The sequence below is a fragment of the Ciconia boyciana genome, chromosome 1 (genome assembly GCF_034638445.1).
Source record: "Ciconia boyciana chromosome 1, ASM3463844v1, whole genome shotgun sequence".
Classification (NCBI taxonomy): Eukaryota; Metazoa; Chordata; class Aves; order Ciconiiformes; family Ciconiidae; genus Ciconia; species Ciconia boyciana.
Genome location: NC_132934.1, coordinates 773,977 through 783,577, shown reverse-complemented (window position 1 = coordinate 783,577; position 9,601 = coordinate 773,977). Strand labels below are relative to the sequence as shown.

At 67.2% G+C, this 9,601-nt stretch overlaps 1 protein-coding gene across 2 annotated transcripts in view; it reads right to left on the bottom strand.

The window, feature by feature from the left end:
- Positions 1-746: 746 nt before the first annotated feature.
- SHANK3 (SH3 and multiple ankyrin repeat domains 3) overlaps positions 747-9,601 on the bottom strand; it is a 372,580-nt gene continuing 363,725 nt past the window's right edge. The window contains exon 22 of one of the 2 annotated variants that reach the window (XM_072856101.1): positions 747-949. In XM_072856101.1, coding sequence (XP_072712202.1) covers positions 844-949 — 106 coding nt within the window. In that variant the 3' untranslated portion in view covers positions 747-843. Of the gene's footprint in view, positions 950-6,186; positions 7,863-9,601 lie in introns of those variants that run through there. The other variant, XM_072856081.1, reaches the window with a different exon arrangement.

The window sequence follows — 9,601 nt, the reverse complement described above, 5'->3', positions numbered from 1 at the left end:
CGAGAGCGGGGTGGGACGGGCGGGAGCCCGCGGGGCCGTAGCTGCTGGCACGCTCCCTCGCAGACCCCCACGGCTGGCTTCACGGCACCGCTTGCCAGCCCCGCGGCCGTGGGTTCCCTGCGCTCCCTGCCCTGAGCACGTCGGTGCCACCGGGGCTCCCGCTTGGCCCCGGTCCCATGGGGCGAGCCCCAGACGTTGGGCCCGGGGCAGCGCAAGGGACGGGCCGGCACGGAAGGGGACATCGGTCGCGTGGGCCACTGCAGGGCTGGGAGCGCGAGGGTGCCCGCAGCACGGCACCAGCTCCGGGGCCAGCCCCTGCTGCCGAGCCAAGCCCAGCGCGTCGGCCCCGGGAGCCTGGCTCCCTGCAGCAGGGCACCAGCCCCGGGAAGCTGTCCCCCGCCAGCCAGGAGCCCTGGGGCACCGGGGTGATGGCGGGCGCGGGTCCGACCCGCACCACCCTGCGCAGACCAGCAGCCCCGGGGAGCGGCGAGCGGCCCCGGCCCCCCCGAGCGCAGTGGGACGTCGCCCCTGCCCAGCCCCGCTCCCCCCCGCCACCCCTGCCCCGGGCTCGGGCCCGGGGAGCGCGGGGGCACCGGCGGGCAGGGAGGCACGCTGCCCACGCCTGCCCGCGGCCGGGGCGCTGGGGGTGCCGGTGCCCCCCCTCGCCGAGCGGAGTAGAGCGGCCCCGGATGGCAGCCGCGGTCTGGGGGTGCTGGAGCTGAGAGACACCACGGAACAAAGCAGAGCTTTCTTATAAATTTATTACATAATAATAATAATAATAATTAATAATAATAATAATAATATAATATAAGAAACATAGATCTCTGTGGGGTATGTGTATCACAACGTCAAGGGCGGGAGGCGAATGGCCACACCTCCATGACTCTGGAGAAGGAGAAATCTCCTCCGAAAATCCATACAAAATAAGGGTGAAGTCAAACTGACCCTGTAAAATTAAGAACAGAACAAAAACCCACAGGTGAGTCCGTCTGGGTAAGAAACAAGAGTGTGGATGTTCGAGCCGTGTGCGTGCGCATGTGGTCGCACGCGCGTGTGCGAGGGCGGGAGCCGGTATATGCACATGCAGTGGGTGTGAGCGCGCGCCCGGGGGCGTGCGGGGGCGTCTCCGCGGGTGACACATGCATGCGGCAGTGAGGGCTGCCCACGGGCGGACAGAAAGAAAACCGCGCCGCACTTTGTCGCCGTTTGGAAGTGGTTTTGGCTGGCGAAGCTCTTCACCACCAGGAACAAAGTGCTTTGGGTTTTGTTTTCTCTTCTTTTACAGTCAGAATTACAGACAGGAGCTGATGGAGAACAGGGATTGATGACGTTAGTCTGGACAAAGGAAAAATACCAACAACTTTTAAAAAAAAACCCCTTCAAAGCAAAAAAAAAGTGTATCCCTTTTTACAGAAGATAACCCAAGTCATTGAGAAGCCATGAGAATCACAGTAACCGCCGCGCGCGGCCGGTCCCGGCGCCACCGGGACGGCGCGGCCGAGGGGTGCGGCGCTCGCTGCCGGCCGCACCGCAGGCTCGTGGGGTTGGTTCCTCACCCGCTACCGCTCTGCCTTCTCCTGGATGGCTTTTCAAAATGAAATGTCTCACTGGGTCTGGAGATGTTTGGAGCGGAGATGCCAATGCAGCCAGAATAGATACAGAGTCAGGAAAGCGCTATCTACACCTGGGGAAAATCCTCTTTGCTTCAGCTGAGAAAATAAAAGTGAAGTAGCAGCAGCTGCGTTAGCGGGGGTTACGGTTCCGCGGGGGGGCTGGGGCTGGCCGCGGGACAAGACCTCGGCCCTCGGGCAACCCGGCTGCCCCGGTAAAGGCACCGCCGGGCACCGCGCCGCCGGGGCGAGCGACCTGACCCTGGCCGGGCACTGCGGGTGCTGGGGCGCGGGGGACGTGGCCGCCCCCGGAGCCGGCAGGACCACGAGGCGCCAGCTGCGCAGCCAGCGGGGCGCGCGGGATGTGGCCGCCCAGCACCCTCGCTGCTGCCCCAGCCGGGTGGGCTCGGCGGGGCGCAGACGGGCACAGGGTGGGAGCGGGCTGTTTGCGGCTGGGGAGGAGCGAGCAAGTCGGTTGAAGGGGCCTCGGCACCAGCCCGTGGCCGCTCCCGGCACAAAACCACCCACGGTGCCCCAGGTGCTGCCCCGAAGCGAAGCACGTTCGCCCGGTGGCCCTGGTGCTGCCGGGGGACAGTGCCGTCTCCAAAGCCCCGAGCCCACGCTCGTCCGGCTCTGCCACGCGCATGCGTCCGTGGCAGCTGCGGGGCGGGGGGACAGGCTCTGGCGGGGAGGACGATGAGGAGGATGAAGGTGTTGCTGCTGGGGCAGGGGAGCAGGTTTGCGGCAGACCCGGGCAGCCCCCGGCACGGGGGCGGTGGCGCGGCAGCGTGGTTGGAAGTCGCCTTCTTTCGTGTTATGCCTGACTGGGACGAGCCGTGGTGTCCCTGGGAGCGACGGCTGCGGCCGCCGTCCCGCAGGAGGGATCACGCAGTGTTTGCCAACACAGGTACGGCTGCAGCTGCTTCGTGGTGGAAGCTGGGATGCACGGCAGGGCGGTGCGGCCGCCGGCTCTGCCAGGGCAGAGCGGTGCATCCACCATTTCCAGCCCTTGCAAGAGGATCGGGGGCAGCGGGGGGAGCCGGGGGGCAGGAGGAGGAGGGCTCCTCAGAAATGGCAAGAAGGCGTCCAGCTTTCCTGGTCCCAGACCGAACTTTCTGCAGAAAAGTTGCGCTCTGCAGACTTCTGGCCTCTTGCGGCAAGAGGCGGGTGCAGGCGGGTCTCTCTTGGTCACCCCAGAAACAGCTGCGGAAGGGGCAGAGACCCCGGGTTCACCCGCTGTGAACCCGCTGAGCAGCCTGCACTCAGGCTAACACACCGTCACACTTCCACCAGCAGCGCCCGCTGGCCGCCCCGGGGGGCTGGCGCGGGGCCGGAGGGAGGGTCGCGCCGAGGGGCCGCGGCCGCTCCTCGGGGCAGCGCTCAGCAGAGCCGCCCGCTGCCCCACGGGGAGACGGGGCAGCTCTGCCGGCCGCAGGCCCTGGGGCTGCACGTGGGCATGAGGACCGCCAGGGTCTCCGAGGGCTGCCGGGGTCTCCGTTACCTGCGGGCGAGGCGGGGAAGGAGCCAGCAGCGCGGTGGGAAGGAAGCACAGCGGGGGGGAAGAGGCGAAAGGGGCGGCGGTGGGAGAAGCCAGCCGGGCGGGCAGGGCTGGGGCGTGCGGAGGGGCTGCGGGGCACGGGCAGTGCCAAGAGCGGGGGGGCTGCGCAGCCGGGGACGAGCCGTCAGCGGTGCGGAGGCTTGGCCGAGCCGTGGTGCGCGGACGCCCAGCGTGCTCTGGCGGATGCTGCTCTGCAGGAGCTGGCCCCGGAGGAGCCAGGGGACGGAGCCCGAGCGGGGACGGCCGGGGGCTCTGCAAGCATGCGGCAGCAGGGGCCAAAGCCAGCCGAGGGGCACAGGTCCGCCGTGGCACGCTGCGGGCTGCAAGCGAGCATTTCCGCATCAGCGGGAGGCTCCAGAGCAGCCTCGTGAAAGCAGCGCGAGAAACAAACAGCCAAAGGAACTCCTAGGAAATCCCGATGCTCTACGGTTCGGGAAAGAGGCTGCGCGGCACTGACCCGGGGACGCGCCCAGGCCTGCGTGCGCAGTGGGGCTTCCTCGGGGGGCCGCGTGGCGGCGGGCCTGGCAGGCCGCGTCCCCGCAGGGATGCAGAAGAGCTGGGTGCTCACCGGCATCCCGGGACGTGCCGGTGCTGCTTCGCCAGGCACAGAGCTGGAGAAGCAGCATCAGCCTGGAGAGCCAAGCTCTGGTCGCAGGGGACCAGTGGTGAGTTTGGTTTGCGGCCGGGTGTCTGTGAGCACCGCGGGTGCAGGCACTGCAAAGCGCATGGGAGATGGCGGAGGGACGAGGCGAGGGGACGGCCGGAGCTGGGGGGCTCTGGAGGGTGGAGGAGGGAGCGAGCGCGGGGCCAGGGGATGCGAGAGCAGCGGCGGCAGCGGCCGCGCTGGCAGGCGAGGCGCAACCACGCCGGTGGCACAGGACGTCTCTGGTGCGGGACCGTCCCCGCCCGTGCAGGAGCGTGCCAGCAAGCCCTTGCGACCGGAGGGTGCCAAGTAACGCCAGTGCGGGCGAAGGAGCTGGAGCCTGGGCGATGGAGGGTGAGGGCGGTGGAGGGGTGCTGAGCCGGGGCGCAGGACCGTAGGTGGGTGCGTGTGGCTGCGCATGCTGCTGGCCGCGGGCGAGGCATGCGGGGGCCGGCGGGGCGGATTCGCGGGGTGAGGGTGGGAGATGTGCAGGAGGGGCGAAGGCGGGAAGCGCACAGGAGGGCTGAAGGTGCCAGGTACGCCGGAGGGCGCGTGGCGGGGGCTCAGCGGGACAAATGGAGAGGGGCGATGGGCCGGGCTGCAACCACGGGGCAGGGAGGCGGAAGGGGCAGGACCTGCTCTGCGGCATCCCGCTCCCGGTCACGCAGGACAGCGGCAGCGTTGGCACGGACAGGGAGGGGGACGCCTGATGGGGTGCGATGGCACGCCTGGCAAAGCCGGCGGTGGGTTGAGGCAGACGCAATGGCTGCTATCGCGATTTGGATGCCTCTTGGCTCACCAGGCTATGGGGCGCGAGGCCCGGGATACCCTGGGGCGCGGAGCACAGGCTGTTTGCTCGCAGGTCCAGCTCGAAGCCCCTCGCACCGTCCCGGGGTGCCTGCCCCGGTCGGGAGCAGCGGGATGGCGCCCAGGGACGGGGAGAGGCTGCGAACCCCCAGGGCCCGGCGGCTTCCGGAGAGCTCCGGATGGAGCCGCTCGGGCACGCGCCCAGCAAGAGCTCAGGGAAAAGGCGACGGCACCGTGGCGCGTCAGGGTCTGTCCCGGGAGGGCCTGGTGCGCCGGCACAGGTCAGGGTCCGTCCCGGGAGGGCCTGGCGCGCAGGAGGGGCTGCTGCCCCTGCCCCGGGCCCGGGCCTTTTCCCTGGCTGAAGGTTGTAAAGGTTCGGAGATGTGTGAGGGTCAGAAGGAACCTCCTTGTCCTTCCCTCTAGCACCAGAAGAGTTAATGCCTTCGTGGGGGACTCAGCTTTTTGGGAACACCGGTCACCAAGCCACCCCCTCCCGAGCTGGCCGAGCCCTGGCCACCCTCGAGCCAGGGCAGGGCGAGGCCGGGGGACGGTGCGGCGAGGAGGGGGGCGCGTGGGGCGCCGGGCACCACGCTGGGGGACGGGGACGGGGGACGGGGACGGGGACGCCACCTCCTCCAGCGCTGGGGCTGGCCTGGGTCACTCCGGCTCCCCCAAAGCCGCTGGGCAATGGAGCAGCTCCCGCCGAGCCCCGCTGCCCTGGTTGTCCCCGTGACCGTGCCGCCGTGGCACCACCAGCCCCTGGGCTCCCCAGCGGCGCGGCGGGAGCCAGCCCGGCCGCTGGACCTGCACGCCGGCCTCCTCCCGCTCCCGACGGCCGCTCCGGAGGAGCGGCCCCACTGTGGCCCTCGCGGCCAGGCCGGCGGTGCCCGCGCAGGGCCGTGCCGGCGGTGGCACGGTGCGAGCACTGGGTGCGATGGTGGCAATCGCTCACCGGGAGCGGAGGCGGGAGGGGACCTGGTGCCGCGGGGCCTGCGCCTGCCAGAGGCGCCGGGTTCTGCGGGAGGTGGAAGCGCCAGCTCCGTGCGTCTCTGCCTGGCGGGGGTGGAAGACTCGGTGTGTCCCAAAACCCAAGTTTTGTTTTGTGTTGCTAAATCTTTAAAATCCAGAGTGTCTGAAAGGAGCTGTTGGTTTTTTTTTGTATTTTTTTTTTAAAAAGACTTTAACATTCATTCAGTCAGTCGCTAAAAACTCCCATGAGCCATGGGCGTCCCAGGGGAGGGGTGCAGGCACCGCCTCGCCAGCATCTCAACAAGTCTAGAGATATATAGATTTAGTAAAATTATAACAAAATCAGGTGGCTATAGCTATAGATATAGATATATAGATATTTGTTCTCTCTTTTCAAATATATAGCTGATTAAAAAGATGCAAAATAAGGATGACTAGGACGGAGTGGGAATCCTGTAGTTCAGTATCATCTCTTGTAGATCATCAGCTGCTCTCTATATAAATGCACGGAGATTATATATTATCCATCAACGTGTCCCCCTTGGAAACAAGACCCCAAACCAAGAGGAAATAAAACATCTCCCTCCCTCCCCCACCCCCATTGAACGTTGGCAAAGCGTTTTCTGCTGGATTTCCCACCAGCCTCCCTCCGACATCCCCAAACATGCTTCTATCCATGCGGTTTCAGTCCCTCTCTCACCGGGGCAACCGAGGGCGACAGGCAGAGCAGCAGCACGCAGTCCAGGGCTAGTCTCTCGCACGGGAATCGCTCTTCCGGCTTGCTCAGCAAGGCTGCCTGCTCCCCGGGGCGGCTCTGCGCAGGGGGCAGCAGCTCCGGGCGTCGCCGCAGGCGTCCACCGGCCACCGCGCCGGGACTGCCCTTCCACGGAGACCTCTGCGCGCTGGAGCCCTTCCCTCCGAGCACCAGCGGGACGACCCAGCTCGGCCGGCCGCCTCCGACCCCGGCGGGGCCGGCCTGCGCGGGGCCGGGGCCGGGGCCGGCACCGCGGCCGTGGTGCCTCCTGCCTGCTCTTCCCGACGCGGGCCGAGTGCCGGCACCGGCGCCGGCCCTGCCTGCCTCCGGCAGCAGCCCCTGCCCTGCTGCGCTCCCACCACGCCGGCCGGCTCGGAGCGGCTCGGGCCTCCACGCCGTGGGCCGCCCCGACCTGCCCGAGACGCGGCCCGGCAGCACGTGCCCGGCCCGCTCACCTCCCTGCACGCTCCAAGGCGTCTCCCTGCCTGTCGCGCCTGGGCAACGTGGCCAGCGCTTGCCCTACAGCAGAAGCCCTCTCCCTAGCCGGGGCTCGGCTCCTCACTGCACCGCTGGCCCTGCCCCGCTCCCCGCTCCGACCAGGTGTTGCCCTTCGACCACGGGGAGCCCGGGCTCGGCAGCACGTGGTGCCTCGGCCCCTCCGGCCACCAGCGACGCCCCCGGGGAAGAGCACATCAAGCGATATACAGGCCAGACTCTCTGGGAGGAACAGAAACGAGGATGTATTTCATGCAACATTCCTTGTCCCGAAGGCGTCGCGGGGCTGGCGGGGCCGAGCGGGGGTCTGCGTGTGCGTGGCACGCCGGGGCGGTGTGGGAGCGGGCGGGAGCCCCTTGGCTCCACGCCCTTCAGTGCAGTGCTCAGAATAGAAAGAGAATCAAAGTGGGTTTTATTAGTCTAGTAGAAACACCCCCCCCCCCGGTGGCTCTGGAAGAGGCCAGCGCTGCCTGGGATGGTCAGCTGTCTACCAGCTGCTTGAGTGCCCGCTCAATGTTCATCCGGTGCCCGACCCGGGTCACCCCCAACTCCACAAAGTCCTCCTTGGTGAGGGCGGGCAGGTGCGTGCCCTCTATTTCATGGTCCTCAAACTTGTCTCGGTGCTCCACCAAATTGATGCTTTCCAGCCAGTCCCCGACGTCGTACTTGTTCCACAGGTGGAGGGGTTTCTGCATGAAGGGCCGAGGCGGGTGGAGGGTGTGCAGGGGCGGCCCTGGAGAGGGGGACGGGGACGGGGAGCGGCTCCGGGCGCTCACGCTCCTCACCACAAAGCGCACCTCCTTGGGCTCGTGTGGGATGGAGAGGCTGGAAGATTTGAGGATGGTGGGAGGGGTCAGACCGTAGGGCCGGACGGTGCTGAGGGGCTCTGTCCGATCCAGAGCCGGCTTCACGGGGCTGGGGGTACGTCGGGTTACAGGGTAGCGACTGCCAGGTCGGACTGTGTAGGTGGTCCCGGAGCTCCGCTGGGAAATGGTGCTGAGTTCTCCTAAACTACTGAAAAGTCTGCAGAAAGAACGGTACAGCGAGAGAGAGAGGAGAGAGAGCAGAGGGCAGGGGTGAGGCGGAGGTCCCCAGACACAGGAGCACACACACAATATACACGGGGGGGCCGCTGGAGGACAGGAGGGGCTCTGCGGTCGGGGACATGGCTCGGAGCACTTCAGCCGAGACTTCCTTGCAAGCCCTGCCAGGGCTGTTCCAGAGGAGGTAGAAGAGGTTCGAGCAAGCATCTCCAGCATCTCCAGTTCCTGGCCAAACCTGCCCTAGCTGCCACGGCTCTGAAGCCCACCGAGACCCACCAGGGAGGAAGGTGGTGGCCCTGCAGCCCGCTGGGTGCACACACAGACTCGCTGCAGCTGAAGACCCTGCACCTCCCTGCACCTCGCCCTGCCTCGGCTGCTCGGCAAGACGCTGCGGCAGAGCTGCACCGAAGCCCACCGGCCCCACCTCCCACCGGGGACCCCCCGTCCCCCCTCGCTAACCGCACTACCGTCGGCGTGCTCTCGGGTCCCGCCACGGACTCGGAGCAAACCAGCGCTCCTGAGCACGTCGGCCGGTCGGGGCAGAGCCCCTTCCCGGGACAAGAGGGAACCTTCGGGCCTCTCCCCAGAGAGCGGTGTGGGGACGGGAGGGCCGTCACGCCACCCCAAGGACGCAGGCAGCGGGGTCTGGTCGTCACCCGACGGTGGTCAGCTCATTCGTGCGGGCTGAGGCAGCCCAGAGGTGCCTGGACTGCTCCTCCCCTTGCACTGTGCCCTGTCTGCCTGCCCAGCCCGCACCCTGCCGCGTGGTGGGCGCAGGCCGTGGAGCTGGGCGGGGGCAGCCCCTCCTGCAGCGCTCGGCTCTACGCGCTTGCCGCTACAAGAGCCTCCGCCGGGGCACAAACCACGCTGCAAGCATGCCTTCCTTCTGCCCTCGCCTCTATGGCCTCCCCTGGCATAAACGAGTACTCTGGGTATGCGACAAGAAATGGATCTAAAACCTGAGAGGGCAAGACCATGGAGGATGAGTCCTTCGAGCACAACGAGCCGAGTGCCTCTGCCTGGGAGGCCTCAGGAAGGCACGCTGCTGGGCCCGACTCTGCTCGTGCCCTGCTTTGGGGTCTCCTTCCATAAGCAGCCCCTGCTGACTGCGGCTGGGGACGGGGCTCTGACCGGGAGGGCCCTGGGGCTCCCGCGCGGTCTCTCTGTCCTAGCAGTGAGAGCGAACGCAGGTCCCGGAGCCCACCCCAGGGCTTTGGTCGCTGCTCTGTGGTAGCTGCCGACTGAGGCTGGCAGGGTCTCGGCTCCCAGGAGGGCTCTCAACAGGGGCCTGGATGCTCCCGGAGCAGAAGTGCTGCAGCCCTGACCGAGCGTGTGGGGAGGAAGGGTCCGCTGCTTGGGGGCTGCGCAGCCCTGCGTCAAGAGGCACGGCATTACCGGGGCTGGGCCGGTTATCTCTTTGCTAAACAGGCCACGACGACTCGTGTGGGTCAAGCAATGTCCGTTTGCTTGTCCTCTGAACTACCCGATAAAATGCAACAGAACTGCAGCTCCCGGGCGCCTGGATGTGACGCCGGTTAACAAACAAGCAGTCCTCTGGGCTGTCTGCACGGTGCCCCGCGTGCAGCCCGGCGCAGTGCGGTACCTCTGCTCCCTGCCGCCCTCCAAGCTCTGCCCTCCCCTCTTGGGTCCCTCCTGGAACAGACGGACGCTCCGGAAAGCTCTTGCTGGCAACAGGAGTCCAAGGGCTACAGTTAATGG